General features: G+C 42.1%; 2 protein-coding genes across 2 annotated transcripts; both read left to right on the plus strand.

Annotated features, from left to right (window-relative positions):
- Positions 1 to 371: 371 nt before the first annotated feature.
- On the plus strand, positions 372 to 6,035 carry LOC307112607 (interferon-induced protein with tetratricopeptide repeats 1-like). Its single transcript, XM_079793381.1, has 2 exons — positions 372 to 539; positions 4,331 to 6,035. The coding sequence occupies exons 1-2, from the start codon at positions 535 to 537 to the stop codon at positions 5,760 to 5,762; spliced, it is 1,437 nt and encodes a 478-aa protein (XP_079649507.1). The 5' UTR covers positions 372 to 534; the 3' UTR covers positions 5,763 to 6,035.
- Positions 6,036 to 9,495: 3,460 nt separating this feature from the next.
- IFIT5 (interferon induced protein with tetratricopeptide repeats 5) lies at positions 9,496 to 20,782 on the plus strand. Its single transcript, XM_079792933.1, has 2 exons — positions 9,496 to 9,594; positions 17,796 to 20,782. The coding sequence occupies exons 1-2, from the start codon at positions 9,590 to 9,592 to the stop codon at positions 19,237 to 19,239; spliced, it is 1,449 nt and encodes a 482-aa protein (XP_079649059.1). The 5' UTR covers positions 9,496 to 9,589; the 3' UTR covers positions 19,240 to 20,782.
- The last annotated feature ends 1,029 nt before the right edge of the window (positions 20,783 to 21,811 follow it).

The following is a 21,811-nucleotide window of genomic DNA, read 5'->3' on the forward strand; positions in this document are numbered from 1 at the left end:
TAGAGATTTGCAGAAGTGTATACCATAAAATGAGCCATTTCTGTTTCCAGATGAGCAAACAGGCACAGGTCTGGGGCATGTCCTTGACAAGTTCACACAGCCAATTGTCATAGGTGTCCCTGGCTCCAGATCCAGTGGACTTGATATAATTGGCATCTCCTGACTCCCAGGTTTCTATAAGGCCAGTAAAGACTCAGAGAGGAATTCGCACATCACTGAATCTGTTCTTCACCATCTTCACCTCAATCCCTTTTCAAAACAAAACAAAGGAAGCACTTACAGTTTTAGTTTCATTTTCACTGGCAAGAACTCTGCTTCAGTTTCACTTTCCAGTTTCAGTTTTCTCCTTGGTTATTCTTCAACAACACGCCCACAGTTTACCTTATTAGTCAGCTGTGTATCTCCCTTAAATAACCCTGCCCTGGGGCTGAAACTTACCTGCAAGTCTACAAGACAGACAGGCTGGTCCGATCTCAGTGGAACCCATCCAGCTAACCAAAACACTGCAAATTGCTGCCTAAATTCTTAGCAACCATGAGGTAAGGATTTCTGTGCTTCTCTCCCTTTTTGCCTAAAGTTTTTGGGGAAAGTGTTAATCATTACTATCTGGACAGACTTAGTTTCAATGTCAAGTCTCCTCACTCTTCTGTTTGAGCATCCACTTGTGGACTGAGTGTGTGCGGATGTGTGTACATTCATTCACAGATAAATTGTTTTATTAATTCAGGCATTTTCATTTTTGTTAGCATCGCCCTGGGGAAACTTGCTCAGGTTAAAAAGTCCAAAGAAGAGGAGGGAAACAGGAAGAGAACTTCACAGGGAGAAGATGATCCCATTCTCTGAAACTAATTTTTACCAAACTCACTCCTGTCTGACACAGGGAGGGAGTGGACAGTGTGTCAGGATAGAGAGATTGCTTTTAGCGGGCTCCTCCTTGTGGAGGAAATGCAGGACCCACACCGCTGTGGGAGCTGCAGTCCTGAGGTCTCTCCGATGTCTTGAGGGAAATGCTGTGGGGATGTGGGAGCAGCTCCCTGCCTAGAAGACAAGGCCTTCCTCAGCAGGCTTCTGGTCTCACTATCAGCACTGCTGAACTCCTTCAATTCAACTGGATTTAAGATCAGCAGATGACCTCCCTCCTGAGGAAGCCAGGTGCTCTGCAGATCCTGGATAGCCTCCTGTCCCCGGGGCTTGGCTGGAGTTCTGCACTGGGGAACATCCATGTCTTCTTTCAATAAAGGGCCGAATGTGGGGATTGCTATATTGCCCCGACAGAATCTAGATTCAAACAATCCCTGATAGCAGCAGATTAAAAGAAGGCATAAATCAATATCGATCTGTAAATTTCCCCTCAGGGCTCCAATGGGTAAAATTTTGAAGGGGCAAAAGTTCCAGAAAATGCACAATTATTGGGCCTGATCAATCTTCCACCCCTCCTTTGGTCCACAGAAAGAGTGGGTTGTCACTGATTATTATTATTATTATTATTATACTATAAAAGTAGCCATCACTTCCTAAATGTTTATTAAATGCCAGCTGGCTTCTAAAATTATTGTGTAAATTATTGCATTTCACCCTCAAAAGAAACCGTGAGGCAGGTACTCATACTGATTGTGCAATAATGGATCTTAGATGTTAAAATGTTGAGATCACACAGGTAAGTGATAGAGCTGAGACATGAATCAGAGTCTCTATTCAATGACACCTTATTTAATCTTTAAACCAATATTTCTCAAAGGGTACCAATGGGGGTTTATGAGATAAGTTCAGACAGCCTACTAATTAGCTTTTACATGTTAATGCTTTTGTGTGTTTTTTAACATGTACTAGAAAAATATACATACATAATTTGAAGACTTTCTGTTCAGGTTAGTAATATGGTTTTGTTATTGTGATAAAATACATTTAAGATAAGAATCTACCATTTTAACTAATTTTGAGTATACAATTTTGTGGTATTTAGTACATTTGCAGTGTTGTGCAACTATCACCAGTATCTACTTCAAGAAAATTTTCATGCCCTATCTGGTTTGGCTCAGTGGATAGAGTGTCGGCCTGTGGACTGAAGGGTCCCGGGTTCAATTCCGGTCAAGGGCACGTACTTTGGATGCAGGCTCGATCCCCAGTAGGGGGCATGCAGGAGGCAGCCAATCAATGATTCTCTCTCATCCTTGATGTTTCTCTCTCTCTCCCTCTCCCTAATCAATTAATATATAAATATATATGCATATATATGTGTGTGTGTGTGTGTGTATATATATATATATATGTGTGTGTGTGTATATATATATATATATGTGTGTGTAAAGAAAATTTTCATCACTCTGAGGGGAAACTCCATAGCCATTAAGCAGTCACTCCCCACTCATCCTTTGACTCAGGCCCTGGCAACCATTAATCTGCTTTCTGTCTCTATTGTTTTGCCTGTTGTGGATATTTCCTATAAATGAAAACATACAATATGTGGTCTTTGTGACCAGCTTATTTCAATTAGCATAATGTCTTCAAGATTCATCCATGTTATATAGCATGTATCAGAATGTCTTTCCTTTTTTATTTTTTTTTATTTTATTGTTTAAGGTATTACAAATGGTAGTACATATGTCTTCTTTTTTCACCCCCCCACTGACCTCCCCCTGGCCTCCCCTACTCCCCAGCACTTGCCCTAGTCCCTGTCTTTCCTTTTTTTTAAAAAAAAAAATGTTTTTATTGATTTCAGAGAGGAAGGGAGAGGGAGAGAGAGATAGAAACATAAATGATAAGGGAGAATCATTGATCGGCTGCCTCCTACATGTCCCCTACTGGGGATCAAGCCTGCAACCCGGGCATCATGTGCCCTTGACTGGAATCGAATTTGGGACCCTTCAGTTGGCAGGCCGATGCTCTATCCACTGAGCCAAACCGGCTAGGGCTGTCTTTCCTTTTTAAGGTGAAATAATATTCCATTGTATGCATACACCACATTTTGTTTTTCCATTCATCCCTTGATGGACACTTGCTTTGCTTCCACCTTTTGGCTATTGTGAATAATGCTGCTATGAAGACAAATATGCAAATATCTGTTCCAGTTCCTGTTTTCACTTATTTTGAGTATATGCCCAGAAGTGAAATCGCTGAATCATATGGTAATCGTGTGCTTAATTTTTTGAGCAATCATCACCATTTCCCACAGCAGCTGCCCCATTTTACATTTCCACTATACACAAGGGTTCTAATTTCTCCACATCCTCACTTGTTATTTTCTCGATTTTTAAAAATATAATAGTCATCCTAGTGGGTGTCAAGTGGTGTCTTATTATGGTTTTGATTTCATTTCACTAATGATGGATGTTGAGCATCTTTTCGTGTGTTTATTGGCCATTTGTATATCTTCTTTGGAGAAATTGCCTACTCTAATCCTTTTCCCATTTTTTAATCAGTTGTTTGTTTTTGTTGTTGAATTGTAAGTCTTGTGTATATACTCTGCTTATTAATCCCTTATCAGATACATGATTTGCAAATATATTTTCCTATTCTGTGAGTTTTCTTTTCACAGTATTGGGAATGTCCCTTGATGCACAAAAGTTTTAAATTTTGATGACGTACAACTAACCTATTTTTACTTTTGTTGCCTGTGCTTTTGGTATCCTATGCAAGAAATCATTGCCAAATACAATGTCATGGAGTTTTTTTCCCCTATATTTTTTTCTAAGATTTTCATAGTTTTAAGTCTTACTTTAGGTCTTTGATCCCTTTTGAATTGTTTTTTCTTTTTTGGATAGGCTGTAAAGCAAGCATGTTAAACTCATGGCTGGCGGGCCATTGAAATAAATGAAGCATGCGGCCCACCAGCCATGAGTTTGACATGCTTGCTTTACAGCCGATACAAAAAAGAAAGTAAGGGTTCGATTTCATTCTTTTGCATGTGGATAATCAGTTTTCCCAACACATTCGTTGAAATGCTGATCTTTCCCCATTAAATGGTCTTGGCACATGTGTCAAAAATCATTTGACAATTGTTATGGACTGAATTGTGCCTTCACCCCCCAATCAATGTTTGAAGCCCTAACCCCCAATGTGACCATATTTAGAAATAGGGCCTGTACGTGAAACCCCTGATAGGAAGGTCTGACTATATTGAAACAAATCTAGCTGTAACTGGGACCAGCCAGTTCAAACCGGTGTTGCTCAAGGGTCAACGGTAAAGGAACTCTAAAAAAAATAAAAAAATGAAAATGTAAGGCAGGTATGTCCTTTCCAAGGCTAAGCTACACATGTGAAGTGTCTTCCCTGGCTTCTTTCCATTGGCTGTTTCTTACCTAACGAAGAAAATCTGCTTTTATTTCCATAGTATGAGTGCTGATGAAGATCAGATCCAAGCTAGGCTGGAACAGCTGAGATGTCACTTTACATGGAAGCTGCACATTGAAGACACTGAACTGTCTGATTTAGAAAACAGGGTCTTTGATGAAATTGAGTTCCTAGACACAAAATTCAATGTGGGCATACACAACCTACTGGCCTATGTGAAACACCTGAATGGCCAGAATCAGGAAGCCTTGGAGAGCTTGAAGGAAGCTGAAGACTTAATGCAGGCAGAACATGCTGGCCAGTCAGACGCGATAAAGCTGATTACCTGGGGCAACTATGCCTGGCTGTATTACCACATGGACAGGCTGGCGGACGCCCAGATTTACCTGGACAAGGTGGAGAGCACTTGCAAAACGTTTGCCAGCCCCTCCTGCTACACAATGGAGTGCCCTGAGATGGACTGTGCCGAAGGATGGGCCTTGCTGAAATGTGGAGGAAAGAATTACGAACGGGCTAAAGCCTGCTTTGAGAAGGCTCTGGAAGTGGACCCTGAAAACCCTGAATTCAGCACTGGGTATGCAATTGTTGTCTTTCGTCTGGATGGCTTTAACAAAACACCACATGTTGATGAGGCATTTTGTGTGCAGCCCCTAAAACGGGCCACCAGGCTAAATCCAGAAGATGCATATATTAAGGCTCTCCTCGCCGTGAAACTTCAGGAGATAGGACAAGAAGCTGAGGGAGAAAAGTACATTGAAGAAGCCCTGGCCAACATGTCTTCGCAGACTTATGTCTTTCGATATGCGGCCAAGTTTTACCGAAAAAAGGGCTCTTTAGATAAAGCTCTTCAGCTCTTAAAAATGGCTTTGCGGGCAACACCTTCCTCTGCTTTCCTGCATCACCAGATGGGGCTTTGCTACAGATCACAAACGTATCTAATAAACAAAGCTACAAGCTGGCAGCCTAGAGGACGGGATAGAGAAAATATCGACAGAATAACAAAATTAGCCATATCTCATTTTGAATTTGCTCTGGAACAAAAGCCAACATTTGAAATTGCTTATATACACCTAGCAGATATGTACGTACAGGCAGGCAACAATAGAAAAGCTGAAGAGACTTATCAAAAACTGCTCTGCATGAAATCACTTAAAGAAGAAAATATGCAAGAGATATATTTCCGCTATGGTCGATTTCAGGAATTTCAAAGGAAATCTGAAGTCGATGCAATTATCTATTATTTAAAAGCAATCAAAATTGAAAATCCATCATCTGTGAGAGACAGAAGTATCAATTCTCTGGAGAGAGTGGTTTTAAGGAAACTTCAAAGAAACACAGTAGACATAGAAAGCTTGAGCATCCTTGGGTTCACCTACAAATTGAAAGGAGAAATGAATAAAGCCCTGGAGTACTATGAGCGGGCCCTGAGGCTGGCTGCTGACTTTGAGAACCCTGTGGGACATGCTCCTTAGGCGCTGAAAGATGGACCACTTGGACATTTCATTTGATTTTACGTTTAGGTGTACTAATCATCTTTTCTGCTTGCTGCTTTCAGAAACATGTAACTTTTGAACAATCATTCAAGCCTGATAAAATACTAGTATTCAAAAAAGAGTGAAGTAGAATATATATGCCTTTGCGTGTGTGAGAAAGGAAGAGAGACATAAACCATGTCTCTGTGAATGTTACGTAACAGAAATAACAGTTTGTTAAGTAAATTTGTAGCAAATAAAACACTGTACTTACATAAAGTAAAATGACTCATTCATTTGATCAACAAACAGTTTTCAATGCTAGATACCAAACTTACTATGGTGATGTAAGGAAAATTCTTTTCCTCGACCCATCTTATTGTTCTTGACTGGGGCCCCACAAATTAGACTAAGAAGAATTAGAAGAGAAAGACAAACAAAACTTTATAAACATGTGTGTCTTACATACACATGGGGGTACTCAGGAGTAACTCAAAGAGGTGGTTAGATCTTGGGCTTATATAGCATCTTAACAAAAGAACAATACATTTTCAGAGAAGTGACAAGACAAAGGAAAAGAACTTTTGAGTTTCTAGGGTGAACAGGGTGACCCCCAAGGAGCAGGAGCCGGCAATAGTGTAGGTAGCAATTAGCAAAAACCTGGCTAGGGCTTCTATCACTTACTTTACTACGGTGACAGGTGCCCTGGCCGTCAATGTCTCCATTCTCATCATGCTGCTAGAGGTGAAACTGCATTGGAACTACGGACCTCTAGCTATATCCTGCCTCAGCTTAGATTACTCACCATTGGTGTGAGTCCCCAGCCAGACCAAATGTGATACAGGCACCTCTACTGGGTCCCATGCTCAAGGGAATATGCCTTCTTTGACATTCCCCTTCTTCTCCATCCTTTCACACAGGCCTCTTCCTGAATTCCAACACTGATTCATCTGAATTCAACTTTTCTTCTCCTACGTCCACCTCCTATCTCTTGAAGGCTGTACTGTGAAAACTAATTTTTAAGAAATAGGCATTATTTGTAGCAGTGATTTTCAGCTCAGGTTGGGGAAAGATAATAGAGAAGAGGAGAATTCTGCCCCTCAGGGCAAAAGGAAGTTGAATCTGGCCAACTTCTGTAGACAATTTTGGTTGTCACAACTACAGGGTTTTACTGACATCTAGTGGGTATATACAAAGATGCTGGGTAAACATCCTGCAATGCCCGAGACAGCTTCCTACAAGAAAGAATTACCCAGCCCAAATGTCAATAGTACCAGGGCCAAGAAAATGATTTACATTCATCTCCTGGAAGAGTTATTGAAAATGAGTGTTTATTTTGAAACTTGAGGAGTATTTACCTATTCCTTAAGTTTCATCTTCCCAAGCAGATCTTAGATCAGTTGCCAGATTTCACTTTCCATTTCCTTTTTTCTCTAGTTGCTGTTTTCTACATGTTCATAAGAAGAAATTAAAAAAAAACAAAACAATACATTATTGATTTTTCCTAAGAATCTACCCAATCCAACAGTCTCTGAGAAAAAAAATATTGATATTCAAATTCCATCTAGTAATTTCAGCATGTTCAACACCCACTCAACAGTCAGGTCTTTGTTTCTTCTCAATCCTGAAAATGTATTTTCCTTTCACATTTTTACAGATGGCTTTTGTCTCTCTGAATTTGAATTTCTAAAACATCTAAGTAGATAACCAGGAGGTTTTCTCCTTTGATTTTTACTACTGGTTGCTTATTATTCATTCAAACCTTAATACGCAGTGACTGTCTCTTTGCCCAGATACAGCTGAGAGAAAGGAAGGGAAAGAAGTAGGAACAAGGGGGGAAAAAAAAGCATGATCAAGGCATGTCAGGTCCAGCCTGACGATTGAACCGGGCTGAGGTAGGGAGGTGGGATTTGAGAAGAGAAAGAAAGACAGGACAGCGGGATTCGGGAGGTCCACAGCTCTCGAGAAGCTCTGGCAACTTTTATTAGTAATACAGTGCTTTTTATACATAAGACACTAAGCAGGGAATCACTCACAAGGAAAACATTCTTTGTTTCTCTAAAATCACTACTGGAGGGATAAGTTGAAGGACAGGTTTCTTGTTACAATAAATCTCACTAGTTGGATACATATTTCTTGGTAAGCCATGAAAGTAGCTCTTATCCTACTGACAGCAGTCATATAAACAAACCCTGGGAAAGCTCTGTAGGCAGGGGCTGCTCTTGTTATACTGATTAGTTGCCATCCAAACAGGCCTGGGAAATCTGTGGGGGTAGGTGCCAGCCTTGCTAGCCCCTACAGGTGCAAGGACCGTGCCAGCTTACAGCCCGTTCCCCACAAAGGCACTGGAAAATTTTCAAACATTGGAGCTTTATTAAATTTTTCTACATCCTTAGAAAGAAGGAAATTCTAGGTTTATTTTTCTACTGAAACCGTTCAGTACCCTTCTAAAATGTTTTCCCACTTAACATAAATATTACAATAGCCTACAAGCCACCACCAGACGCATTACCTCTCTGATCTCATGTCTTAGAACTTTTCCCTGCTCTCTTCACTCCAACCACATCATCCAGGCTAGCCAACTATGCTCCTACCGCCAGGCCTTTATGCTTACTGTTTTCCAGGTTCCGGGCCTCTGGAATCGGGCCTATCGGGGAGGATGGAAGGCACACACTTCCCTGACTGCATAACCACTCATTTGCTCGATTGCCACTTTCTGTGAAATCTTCCCTCACCCATGTATTTATAACAGAAAAATACACTGAACTCCAACCCTCTCTATGCTTTTTTTGCATAGAACTATCTTATAGATAATGTTTTCTTTGTTCTTTATCTTAATCTCATGCACTAGAAAATAACTCCATTAAGGATAGATCCTTTGCATAGTTAATTCATTGCTGTTATCAATAGTGCCTGAACAACCTGTGGTTCTTAGCAGTTGTCCGATAAAATTTATTGAATGAATGAATGAATGAATGTTTGAAGTTGAAGGGGACTAAAATTTTAACGTGTGGATATTTAGCCTTTTTTGCTTAGACTGGCAATACCACCCCCCATCTTTATTGGGACCTTAGGAAGCGCGGTTGTCATGGGCACAGAAGGCAAACACTATACAACTGTGAGCGGGGGGTGTATAAACTTCTCTACAAAGCTATTCAGCAGTACCTACCAAAATTTAGAATACATATACATTTTGACCCCAAAATTAATCTAAATTGACCCAATGGAAATAATGGCACAGATGTGCACACATCATTGCGATGTTGTGTATTGCTTCAGTTTCAGCTTAGGGAGCACAAAGCTGTCAAGGGTATCCCTGCCACTCTTACAACCAAAATAACACCGAACTACCCGTCACTTTATTAGTATTAATATTTTTAAAGGGTTAATCTCGTGGCACGGGGTCTCAGGGAGACTAAGGTCCAGAGGCCCAGCTGCAAATTTAACTCCAAACGACTCTGAGCTCCGCAAAGGTACCCGCCCCCGCGGCTCCTAAATCCGCGGGAGGGGGTGGGAGTTGCGGGAGTAGGGGGCCCCCAGTCATCCCTTCCAGAAGTTTCAGTTTCCTAGAGCTGGACTCCCGCCTCGTCAGGGATCAGATTCCCCTTCCAGTGTCCTTTTCCCGCTCAGGCCCTGCCTTTCACAAAGACAAACGCCGGGGCTCCGACCTGACTCTGCGGACGCCGTGCGGGAAGCGCGCGCCCGCCGTCCGCGCCCAGGCGCACAGGCACGCGCACGCCCGTCGCCCAGCAGCGCAGCATCCCGGTCCTGCGGAGAAAGCCCGAGGGCACCGCCGCCGCCTGGACGCCCCGCGGAGCCCAGCCACCATGAGGTAAGGGCTCCTTAGGCTTGTCCACCCCGCTCTGCGCAGGCCTTTGTTCCCATTCCATTCCGGGTCCAGCGGATCGCAGCGCAGCGGCCCGGGAGGAGGCCGAGCCCCCTCCCCCCTCCCCGGGCCCAGCAGCCCGGCGTCGGACTGAGGACGCTCCCCGGGAACCTGGTCCAGGCCCCGGGCGTCTGGAATCGGGCCTATCGGGGAGGATGCCCGGACGGGCTCTTCTCCGGAGTCCCGGTCCTCCCGGGCGGCCGCGGTCTGGCCGTGTCCAGGCGCCGCGCCCCGGAGGCTGGTCCACTCCCTGCGCGCTGGGGGACCCGGGGCCCTCCGGCGGGGCCTCTACGTGGCGCGGGGCTCCGTAGGCCCGTCGCCGCCCTCCCCTGCCCCAGGCTGCAGCTGCCATGCATGCCCTCACCTTGGCAGACGCAGTGTGGCCGCAGCCCCGGGCGGCGCAGTTGTCTCCTCCTGCCATGTTGCCTTTCTGGTTTCGGGGTCTGAGGGCTTCCCTCCCTGCCTGTGAGCCGCCTTTGCACCGCGGACACATTTGTATTGTTCCACCCGATCCGCTATTTTGGGAGGATTTCTTCATCCTTGACTGGCGGATGGTGACGGCGCCGTACCCGAGCCCCTTTGGGCATCCCCAGCCTAGCACCCTGCCCTGCGCGTGGTTAGGGCACCAGTCGCGTTGACAAAGCCGAGGAAGGAAAGGTTCAGACCCTGCACGCCTGAAGCAGAGAACCCTTTGTTCTGCTAGTTGCGTGACCCAAAGCAAAGTTGTTTAAGCTCCGTGGGTCCGTTTCTTATCTGTCGCAAATGAATGGCATCCATCTCACAAGACTCTTATTAGAAGTAAAATAATAATAATAATAATAAGTCCCTAACTTCTAACATTTGTAAGGAGGGAGGGAGGGATCTGGAAGGGCCCGAAGAAACCAGGAGGAAAAGGGTGTGCACTGACATGCATATGTAGGGTGGGTGGGAGAGGGTGGACTCCATTGGGGAAGTGAGATGGGCTCCCAAGGACAGTGAAAGACTGCTTCTCACTGGGGGGGAATGCTGAAAGATAAATGTTGCCTCTTCAGGCACAATAGCCTCTCTCTGCCAGCTTCCCAGAGATAAAATATTAAGTTGACAAAAGTTTAAAAAGTAAAACTTCTCATGGCCGTCCAGATGGGCAGAGCGCGTCCCTGGCTGGCTGAATGCCCCTTTCAGATCTCACATCCACATCCCTAAGCCCAGGCAGCCCTCCGCATTGTCTTGGGCTGCGGAGGTAGGAACCCTCAGAACAGAGGCCAGTGTTCATGTTACTCTGTGGGTGGGCAGGGAGCTGAGAGGCTCCTATTGCGGTGAATCTGGGCAGGCTGGTAAGGCCCTGGCGAAACTTACCCATGATGTTGGTGCAGTTACAGCAGAGGAAGGAACAAGTACTATGGGGGAATCATACCAGGTTTCCCAGTGAGGACTATCAGAAACAGTTCACAACCTATTTTCAAAATCCAAACAGAGAGCCAGACAGAGAACATGCCAAGATATAAAGACAAATGGAGAGGGAAGACTGAACTGGGAAAAGTTTGGAGCCATTAGCAGAAGGGAAGAACTAGAAGGGATTCCTTCATCTGAAATTCAGGGGTTTTTTTATGCTAAGCCTACACCTCTGGACTTGCCAGAAGCTGCCAGTCTGTAAGTCCATTCACTTATTCATTCATTTAACAAATATTTATTTATTGAACTTCTATTATAACTGGAATAATAGATGCTAGGGACACAGAAATAAAAAAAAATTAAAATTAGAACAAGGTCTCCATTCTCATGGGGCTTACATTTAAGTGAGGGAAATAGACAAATAGTATATAAATGAGTAGCCAACATAATTCAGAAAGTGGTAAGAGCGATAAGGAAAATAAAGCAGTGTAATGGCCAAAGAAAAGGATCTAGAATGGAGGAGGCTATTTTAGATAGCTCTGCCTCAGGCAGCCTCTTAAATAGTGAATATTTGAGCTGAGTTACAGGAGATAGTCGCTCAGAGATTTAGGACCAGAGCATTCCAAATAGAGTAAAAACAACAGGTGTAAAAGTCCTTGATCTTGGTGTGTCACTACAGAAAGAAGGTCACTGAATGAGGAGGGAGAGTAGTAGGAGAGAAGGTTGGATGGATAAACATGGCCAGCTCCTTTAGGGACTTGTAGGATATGGCTGGATGAGTATCTAAGGGTGTTGGGAGTCATTTGGAGATTTTAAGGCTGACATAATCTGGTTTATATTTTCAAAAGTTTACTAGTTACTATATGGGGACCAAGAGTAAAAGCAGGGAGACCAAATTTTTTGTCCCAGCTCAAAGGAAAGGTAATTGTGGTTTATACTAGATAAATAGCAGTGGGAATGGAGAAAAGTAGGTGGATTTGAAATGTATCTGGGTGGTAGAATTAACAGGACTTCCTATTGGATTTGGATGAAGGTTGAGAGAAGAGGAACCAAAAATTATTCCTCAGTTTTGACCTGTGGAACTAAGAGGTGCCGAACAAGGTGGGGAAGACAGGGGAGAACAGACTCAGGGACCCAAATTTCTGTATTGGATATGTTTATTTGAACTAAAAATGAGATAAGTCTGGAATTCAGAGGAGAGATCAGAGATAGAGAAAATACTTTGGAAGGGCATCAGCTATACAACAGCAAGTCTTTCATTGGATTGTGCGGAAAAGTATTTTTTAAAAATATATATTTCTTTATTGATTTCAGAGAGGAAGGGAGAGGGAGAAAGAGATAGAAACATCAATGATGAGAGAGAATCATTGATTGGCTGCCTCCTGCACACCTCACACTGGGGATCGAGCCCACAACCCGGACATGTGCCCTTGGCCGGAATCAAACCTGGGACCTTTCAGTCCACAGGTTGATGCTCTATCCACTGAGCCAAACCGGCTAGGGCTGGAAAATTATTTTAATTCACTTATCTTAACACGTTAAGCGCCCAGTTAGTCACCGGTGACTGACACTGTACTTTCCGTCCAGAAGATAAAAGAGGCTGGGTGCTTAAGCACCCAGCCTGTTTTGTCTTCTTAGTTATCTTTGTTAACTAAGATTCTTGCACTTCCTTCAGATCACCTTTAACATTTTTGCCCAGCTCTCTTGTTGTTTGAGAGAATCACTAATTGTCTTTAAATAAATAAATATTTCTGCTACTCCATATCTGAAGAACTCTGTGAAGCACATCCTGGTTAGAAGTAGCCCATCTCAAAACAATTCCAACAAAGTAGAATGCTTTGATCTTTAGGGCTCATATATGAAATTGTTTTCTTAACCCGAGACCTTTATCTGGTCTGTTTTTTCCAATGGTCAGTCACACAAACTTCTTACCTGCTCTTTAAGCTACTCTGAAATCCCTTCTTGTTTTCTCTTTATGTACTCCTTCAACAAAGTGAACTTTATATACATTAGATGTATCCTATGTTTTAAAGAAAACTATTCTATGAAAAGCAACCCTCCCAATTTGTAAGTGGTATAATGTTATGGTTGAAAGGCATAGCTTTTGAATCAGACAGAACCAGGTTGGGATCTTGGCTCAGGCACTTTATAGCTGTATAACTTTAGACATGTAATTTAAACTCTGCCAGTACTCATCATAAAATTGTGAAAATATTATTGATTTTAATATGTTTTTAGATAGAAAGGAAGTGAGAAGGATAGAGAAATAGAAACATCATCAGTTGGCTATCTCCTGCATGCCCCCCTCCCTATTGGGGATCGAGCCTGCAACCCAGGCATGTGCCATAACTGGGAATCGAACCAGCAACCTCTTCGTTTATGAGTCGATGCTCAACCATTGAGCCACACCAGCCGGGCAAGAGGTTTTTATAAAAATTAATGTAATTTATATAAAATGCTTGGCACACTGCCTGGCATGTAGTAAACCTTCAGTGAATTGCAGTTTTAGTTATTTGTTTTTTGAGTAATCATGATTCTAGATAGTATATTCTAAATAGTATATATTTATACTGTTGAATTGAATGTGCAGTAAACCCGGGGATATGCATAAAGTTTGTTTTTCAAATATATCCTTGTTTGTCATTTAATTTAGCTCTTCACCTTGAATAAAATAGCAGAAATTTAAAGTTAAATGAGAGCTCTAACCTGTTAGGCTTGAGGCCTTTTTACCCATTAAGCCCCAAGGTCGGTCAGTCTCTTTCTTTCTTTCTCTTTCTTTCTTTCTTTCTTTCTTTCTTTCTTTCTTTCTTTCTTTCTTTCTTTCTTTCTTTCTTTCTTTCCTTCCTTCCTTCCTTCCTTCCTTCCTTCCTTCCTTCCTTCCTTCCTTCCTTCCTTCCTTCCTTCCTTCCTTTCTTTCTTTCTTTCTTTCTTTTAAATATATTTTATTGATTTCTTACAGAGAGGAAGGGAGAGGGATAGAGAGAAACATCGATGAGAGAGAAACATCCATCAGCTGCCTCCTGCACACCTCCTACTGGGGATGTGCCTGCAACCAACGTACATGCCCTTGACCGGAATCGAACCTGGGACCTCTCAGTCCTCAGGCCGACGCTCTATCCACTGAGCCAAACCGGTCAGGGCGGTCCACTGTTTCTTAACTGTCCTATGTTTTAGTAGCCACCAGTCCTATGTGACAAGTTAAATAAAGCAAGTAAAACAAAAATCCAGTTTCTTCATTTGAGCGTTAATAAAAAATAGCTTCACTTCTGCTTTGTGGTCCATCTTTCTTGCAATTCAAGTGACACCTTCACTTGAGTATCTAATAGACATCTTCAAATTAACATTTCCAAATAGTCCTCTTGTTTTAGTCACTCAGCTCCTAAAGTCAAAAGCATAGCAGTCATCCGTGCTTCCCTCATCACCGCATGGCCCTCCCCACACCCCGTTCATCAGATAGACCTGTCAGTTCTGCCTCCAAAATCTAACAATGCACAACTCACTAAACCACTACTACAACCTGAGTGTATGCTTGCATAATCTCTCCTTGGATTACATCAACAGCTGCCTTCGTGTCTCTTTTAGGGAGATTTGCTCTGGCCATGGTACCCAGTTCCTGCCAGTCACCCATTTCCTTCTCCTGCTTAACGGTATGGGACAGTTAAGAAACAGTGGACCTTGGTTGCTATGCCCTACATCTCCAGCCCATGTTCTACTTCTCTAGCCTCATTTTGCTCCACTTTCCTTTCACACACTGCATTCTAGCCATACTGGCCTTCAAAAAATCTTTACTGTTTATTTTTCTCCTTAGCACTATTATCATCTCACATACTCTATATTTTCATTTATTTAATTTTTTTGGTCGTTTTATGGCACATCCCATCCCCTGTTAGAATGTAAGCTACATGAAGTCAGAATTGTTTTTTTCTGTTTTGTTCACTGCTGTATCCCCAACCTGAGCAGTGTCAGGCATATAGTAGGCTCTCGATTTTGTTGAGTAAATAGCTGTTGCACTGGTTTCCCAGCTTCCTCTCTTGACCCTCTATCGTCCACTCTCCACAGAGCATCCAGAACTTTTTAAAGCTTAGATCAGACATTTTCCTTTCCCTGCTTAATTTTTCTCCAATGGTTTCCCATGGCAGTTAGAGTACACAATTTAAGTCGGCTGTCCCTGCCTTCTACTTCTCATCTACTATCCTTTTTGTTTATGCTTCAGCCACACTTCCTTCTGTCCCCTGAACACTGCCAAATTTGTTCCCACATCAAGGCCTTTGTGCTTGCTGGTACCTCAGCCCAAACCAAGGTTTCTGACATTTTGGGCTAGATCATTCTTGGTTGTTGGGCCGACCATTCCTTCTGTGGTGACAAACAAAATTGTCTCCACACATGACCAAAGGTCCCCTGGGAGTTAAAATCACCCTGGTTGAGAAGCACTGGCTTAGACCATTCTGCCCTCAGATCTTTTATGACAGCCTCCTTTTCATTGTTGAGATCTTACTTCAATTGCTCCTTTTTACAAGGCTATTCCTTAACCATCATAACTAAAGTATCCCCCCACCACCAGCAGCACTTAATCCCATTACTCTGATTTTTCTCTTCTTAACACTGATTACTGTCGGAATTACGTTGTCCACATGCTTATTTTCTGTCAACACCTTTTGTTCCTTCCTTTTCCAGAATGGAGTTACCGTGAAGAAAGGGCCTTTTTCTAGCTTGTTCACTGCTGTATCTACCACAACTAGAATACTGCCTCACACATATGATGTGATCAATAAATGTTCATTGATGGAAGACTACTATAGTTCCCATAAACATTTAGACAAATACATATTTACACTGTGCATACAAGGGGGTCCTGTGTGCAGCAGAAAAGGAAATATACACTCAGACACACTGTACACTGTTCATTCCATAATGAGAGCATTTCCCTCTTTGAGAGAAACCCAAAGTAATCTTTTTTACATTTCTTTTTATGTCTCTGAAACTTATGCTTTTCCCCATCTTTTGGTGTGCCTGTTTCGGTCTGTTTCTGTGCCTTTTCTCTCTGTAAACTTTCCTTCCTCCCTCCCTCCCTCCCTCCACACCTTCCTTCCTTTCTCTGCAAAAATGATATATTTGTGTGGTTTCTCTGTCTCCTTCAATGTATTTCTTATTTCTCACCCAATTTTTTCTCTTCCTTCATTAATAATACAGAAATTAAATTTTTATATTAATTAATGACTGTATATATTTGTTATTCTAAATTTTTAAGACTAGTAAATAAAACATTTAAATTCTCCTCTCTAAAAATAGGTGGTTCTTGTGGGACAGTGACTGCCAAAAGGAAATAGATACCCTGTAACATAGAAAACACTGTCATCTCCAGAATTTTTCAATAAATAATGAGAATTTAATGAAATATTTCTGGGACATAACTGTGCACATAGGGATCCTCTCTAATAAAATGGTAATATGCAAATTAACCATCACTCCGCTACATAAGCCACACCCACCAGCCAAGCCACGCCCACCAGCCAATCAGGGCAAGTATGCAAATTAACCCCAATCCAAGATGGCTACAGCCACAGAGAGCAAGGTTTCCCAGGTAACAGAGGAAGCCAAGCTTTCCATAGCCGTTGCAGGCCTAAGCCTCCACTCAAGCTACAAAGTTTCAATTATAGAAGGTAAACAAATTCAAACAAATGGCGGCAGAATGGAGCTTGAGAGAGCAAGCCAGGGTTGCTGGCGGCAACAGGGGAAGCAAAGCTTTCCGCACACCCTGGCCGGGCCCACCCACTTAAGGCTACAAAGTTTCAATTGTAGAAGGTGAATTAACTGCCACAGAAATGGCTGCCGGAGCCCCAGGCTTGGCTCCGCTCCAGGCTACAAAGTTTCAATTGTAGAAGGAAAATAAATTCCAGATACCAGGGCCTCCCCTTGGGTTGCCAGGGGGCGTGGCCGGCCTGCAAACCACCATAGGCCCCTTGCTCAGGCCGCCCCACACCCCAAGGGAACCCCCACCCTGATCTGGGACACCCTTCAGGGCAAACAAGCTGGCCCCCACCCGTGCACCAGGCCTCTATCCTATCTAATAAAAGAGTAATATACAGATTGATCATCACTGCAACACACAATATAGCTGCCCCCATGTGGTCAAAGATCCTGCCCCCATGTGGACACAAGATGGCCACTACAAGATGGCCAGCAGGGGAGGGCAGTTGGGAGGCACCCGGCCTGCAAGGGAGGGCAGTTGTGAGGGATCAGGCCTGCAAGGGAGGGCAGTTGAGAGGGACCAGGCTTGCAAGGGAGGGCAGTTGGAGGTGATCAACCCTGCAGGAGAGGGCAGTTAGGGGTGACCAGGCTGGCAGAGGAGGGAAGTTGGGGGCAAACAGGCTGGCAGCAGAGTGGTTAGGGGGTGATCAGGCTGGCAGGCAGAAGCGGTTAGGGGCAATCAGGAAGGCAGGCAGGCAAGCAGTTGGGAGCCAGCAGTCCTGGATTGTGAGAGGGATGTCAGACTGCCCGTTTAGGCCCGATCCCACCAGGATCGGGCCTAAACGGTCCGTCGGACATCCCTCCAGGAGTCCCAGATTGGAGAGGGTACAGGCTGGGCTGAGGGACAACCCCCCGCCATGCACGAATTTCGTGCACCGGGCTTCTAGTCTAGTATAAAGTTATAGTAGCCTATGATTTAACTATAAGACCCAATAAAAGATAAAATTTGTCATTAAGAAAAGAACAGTACTATGGTTTAAAAATTGTTTCCTTTGTCCAGAAATTAAAATGAATTTTATCTTTGACAGTGAGCTTCCTAAGGACTCCTTGAAGACCATTCTGTTGGAGTTAGAATGTCACTTCACCTGGAATCTACTTAAGGAGGACATTGATCTGTTTGATGTGGAAGATACAATTGGGCAACAGCTTGAATTTCTTACGACAAAATCCAGACTCACTCTTTATAACCTATTGGCCTATGTGAAACACCTAAAAGGCCAAAATAAGGATGCCCTAGAGTGCTTGGAACAAGCAGAACAAATAATCCAGCGGGAGCACTCAGACCAAGAAGAAGTACGCAGTCTGGTCACTTGGGGAAATTACGCCTGGGTGTATTATCACATGGGCCAGCTTAAAGCAGCTCAGGAGTATACAGACAAGGTAGGGAATGTCTGCAAGAAAATGTCCAGTCCTTTTCACTACAAGTTGGAGTGTCCTGAGATTGACTGTGAGAAAGGGTGGGCACTTCTGAAATTTGGGGGAAAGTATTACCAGAAGGCTAAAGCAGCTTTCGAGAAGGCTCTGGAAGTGGAACCAGACAACCCAGAATTTAACATCGGTTATGCCATTACCGTGTATCGGCTGGATGATTCTGACAGAGAAGGGTCTGTCAAAAGTTTCTCTCTGGGCCCTCTGAGGAAGGCTGTCACCCTGAACCCAGACAACACCTACATTAAGGTTTTCCTGGCACTGAAGCTTCAAGATGTACATGCAGAAGCTGAAGGGGAAAAGTATATTGAAGAAATCCTGGACCAGATATCCTCCGAACCTTACGTCCTTCGTTATGCGGCCAAATTCTACAGGAGAAAGAATTCCTGGGACAAAGCTCTTGAACTTTTGAAAAAGGCTTTGGAGGTGACACCAACCTCCTCCTTCCTGCATCACCAAATGGGCCTTTGCTACAGGGCACAGATGATCCAAATCAAGAAAGCCACGCGCAACAGACCTAAAGGCAAAGATAAACTGAAAGTTGACGGGCTGATTACGTCTGCTATATTTCATTTCAAGGCCGCTGTGGAACGAGACTCTATGTTTGCATTTGCCTACACAGACCTGGCCAACATGTATGCTGAGGGAGGCCAGTATAGCCATGCTGAAGACATTTTCCAGAAAGCCCTTCGTCTGGAGAACATAACGGATGATCACAAACATCAGATCCACTACCACTATGGCCGCTTTCAAGAATTTCACCGTAAGTCAGAAATTACTGCCATCCACCATTACTTGGAAGCCTTAAAGGTCAAAGACCGGTCATCCCTGCGTACCAAACTGACAAGTGCTCTGAAGAAATTGGCTACCAAGAGACTTGGTCACAATGCGTCAGATGTGCAGAGTTTAAGTGCCCTGGGGTTTGTTTACAAGCTGGAGGGAGAAAAAAGGCAAGCTGCTGAGTATTACGAGAGGGCCCAAAAGATAGATCCAGAAAATGTAGAATTCCTTACGGCTCTGTGTGAGCTTCGACTTTCCACTTAACTACATAGTCTAGGAAATCGATTTTAAAGCTCTTCTCTTTATTTGGGGTTCTTATACTTTTGTTTATTGTTTTAATCCATTCATTACAGAGTCAGTTTTTATTGAATTGTTATTGTGTACCAGGCATAAAGTACATAAGTACTTTATATACATTATGATGAATCACTTGTTTTCTACTTTTGAAAATTAAAAAAAATACTATAATTCACTAAGAAACAGCAACGTTCCAGCTGTTTTAACTTAAAAATAACATGGCCATTATGACTTTATACCCTTTATGTCTGCTGTTTATAATGATATTCTGATTAAGTTTTGTCAAATTTCCCATATTACCCACTTATGCAGTGAGAATGATCCTACATAAATCTTTGACACCAAGGTCAGGAACACTGTTTCAGGAGTGCAAAATTTTAAGTTCTTAATTATGTAGCTTACAAAAGGTAGAACCTTCCAGTTACAGATGTCCTGACTTCAATGAGGATATTTAACCATCAACCTAAAGAATCCTCTTTGTTGAAAGAAAAAAGTTCATAATAAAAAATTTGTCATTTCTGATGACTCAATAAAAAAAAACTAGAACATGAGAAAAAAGTATTATCTCCTAGTATGTTCATTACGTAGCTAGAAACAGTTATGAGAAAATAATGGATAATGGAAAATCATTAGTCTCAAGTTTCTCTGGTTCTTTAACTAGAAGAATATGCCTAAACTCAATCTAGATTAAATTAATTTTATTTTTTCCAATTAGAAATGCACTATTTTTAGGTTACAATCATTGAAATAGAAAGCAGACCAACTGAGAAACTGGAAATAATGATAAGCAAATTCCTAAAGTAGAAGTCCCTAACCTATATCCCTAGATTACTAAAATTTCAATGATTTAGTTTTGGGTCTGGAATGGGCAGAATTCTCATATCCCCAATTTCTGGCTTTTGGTTAATTGTTTTAGAATTTCAACTTCTGTGAAGCTATTTCTTTTATCTGAAGTTTTCAGATTGACATGCTTTCCTATAGATCATCCAGTAATAGGTACCCCAGCTTTTAGTTTTAATATCCACCTTGAAGGGTCACTGTTTAAGGGCTCTTATCTCAAGGGATTTTTAAAAATATCGTTATTGTTGAAAGTATTACTGATGTCCCCCTTCCTCTCCCCAAGTGACTTCCTCCTCCCCCTCCCCCCGCTCCTGCCCCATCCCTAAGTTGGGATATTGCTAAAAGTGGCTTCTTTAAGGTATTTCTTTGATTATGTTTACTACCAGTATTAGTGGAAAAGTGTGCCATGTGATTTAATTCTCTATACCACCAATGTATCTTAAAACTAATGTGATTGTGTTTTACTTTTTGTTGCTATTTTTATATTTTATGGTTTTATTATAAATGTAGTGAATTATCATTGTAAAATTTCAAACAGTGCAGAAGTATATGACTTTAAGAGCACTCCCCTTACCCTACTCCAATCCTACACCCCTCAAGGTAAACTGTTAGAAATTTGATATGTATCCTTCCAGATGTGTTTTTTTATGCACATTCAAACATACATATATACTGCAGTGTATCTCATGAATTAAATTCTTTTTAATGTTTGTTTTACTCAAATCCCTGCTGTCTTTGTTTATTTCATTCATTTTATTTGTTTATTCAAGAAGGGAGAACAGGGAAGGGAATGATCTTTACTCAAGTATTTTAGAAATTCAGGACTAGAATATTTTATTTTGCAGAAATCATTTTCCCTTATTGGGAATAATGTAATTAAGGTTGTGCTCCCAAGTAGGCACTTGACATGCAATAAAATACAGTTATGGTATCAAAACAAAGATATAACTATAAGCCTCAAAGATATAACTATATAACTATAAGCCTCTATATTTAAATATTAGACATTCAGGTCTATGAAATCTTAAAACTCACTAGATATTAAAATATTGAAATATATAAGAAATAATATGCTAAGAAAGTATAAAAACTACATGAAAAACAACTATACTGAACTAAAATTAATATGTTTATAATAACTAAATTTTGTCAATTGTACATTTCTTCATAAAATTTATAACTATTTGGAAATTATTTCATAGACTCTTGGGTTTAAAAAAGACCTCAGAGTTCACTTTTATCAATTAACCATAAAAACTTCAAGTTTTGATGACATGAATTATCTTCTTAAATGATAATTTCATCTTCAGATAGTCCTTATTCTTAGAAATGTATTCCTTCCATTTAACTGAAGAGTATGGCCTGAAGTTTACACATTTTAGTCTGTCTTTAGGGACTTCAGAGATCTAATCTGTTTTGGGTTGGGGTGTTTTTTTAGATCAAAAATATGCTCAGGGAAGTGGTTTTAATTGCCCTTTGCGGTGATTTGAGCCTTCGGGAAGAGAGAAGTGCCTCTTTCCAAATCTCTAAGTGATCTTGGAAACTATTTTATTGAACAGTAAAGCTATGCTATCAGTCTCACAAAAGATGAGAAAAAACCCTTCAACAAGAGAATCAGCTGGCAGGAAAACTGGCTTCAGAGTAATGGAGCTTGTAAACCTATTTTCTGTCCTCTCTGAGTGCAGTACTAGTCTTAGCA

This window comes from Cnephaeus nilssonii (genome assembly GCF_951640355.1).
Source record: "Cnephaeus nilssonii genome assembly, chromosome: 16".
NCBI classification, from domain to species: domain Eukaryota; kingdom Metazoa; phylum Chordata; class Mammalia; order Chiroptera; family Vespertilionidae; genus Cnephaeus; species Cnephaeus nilssonii.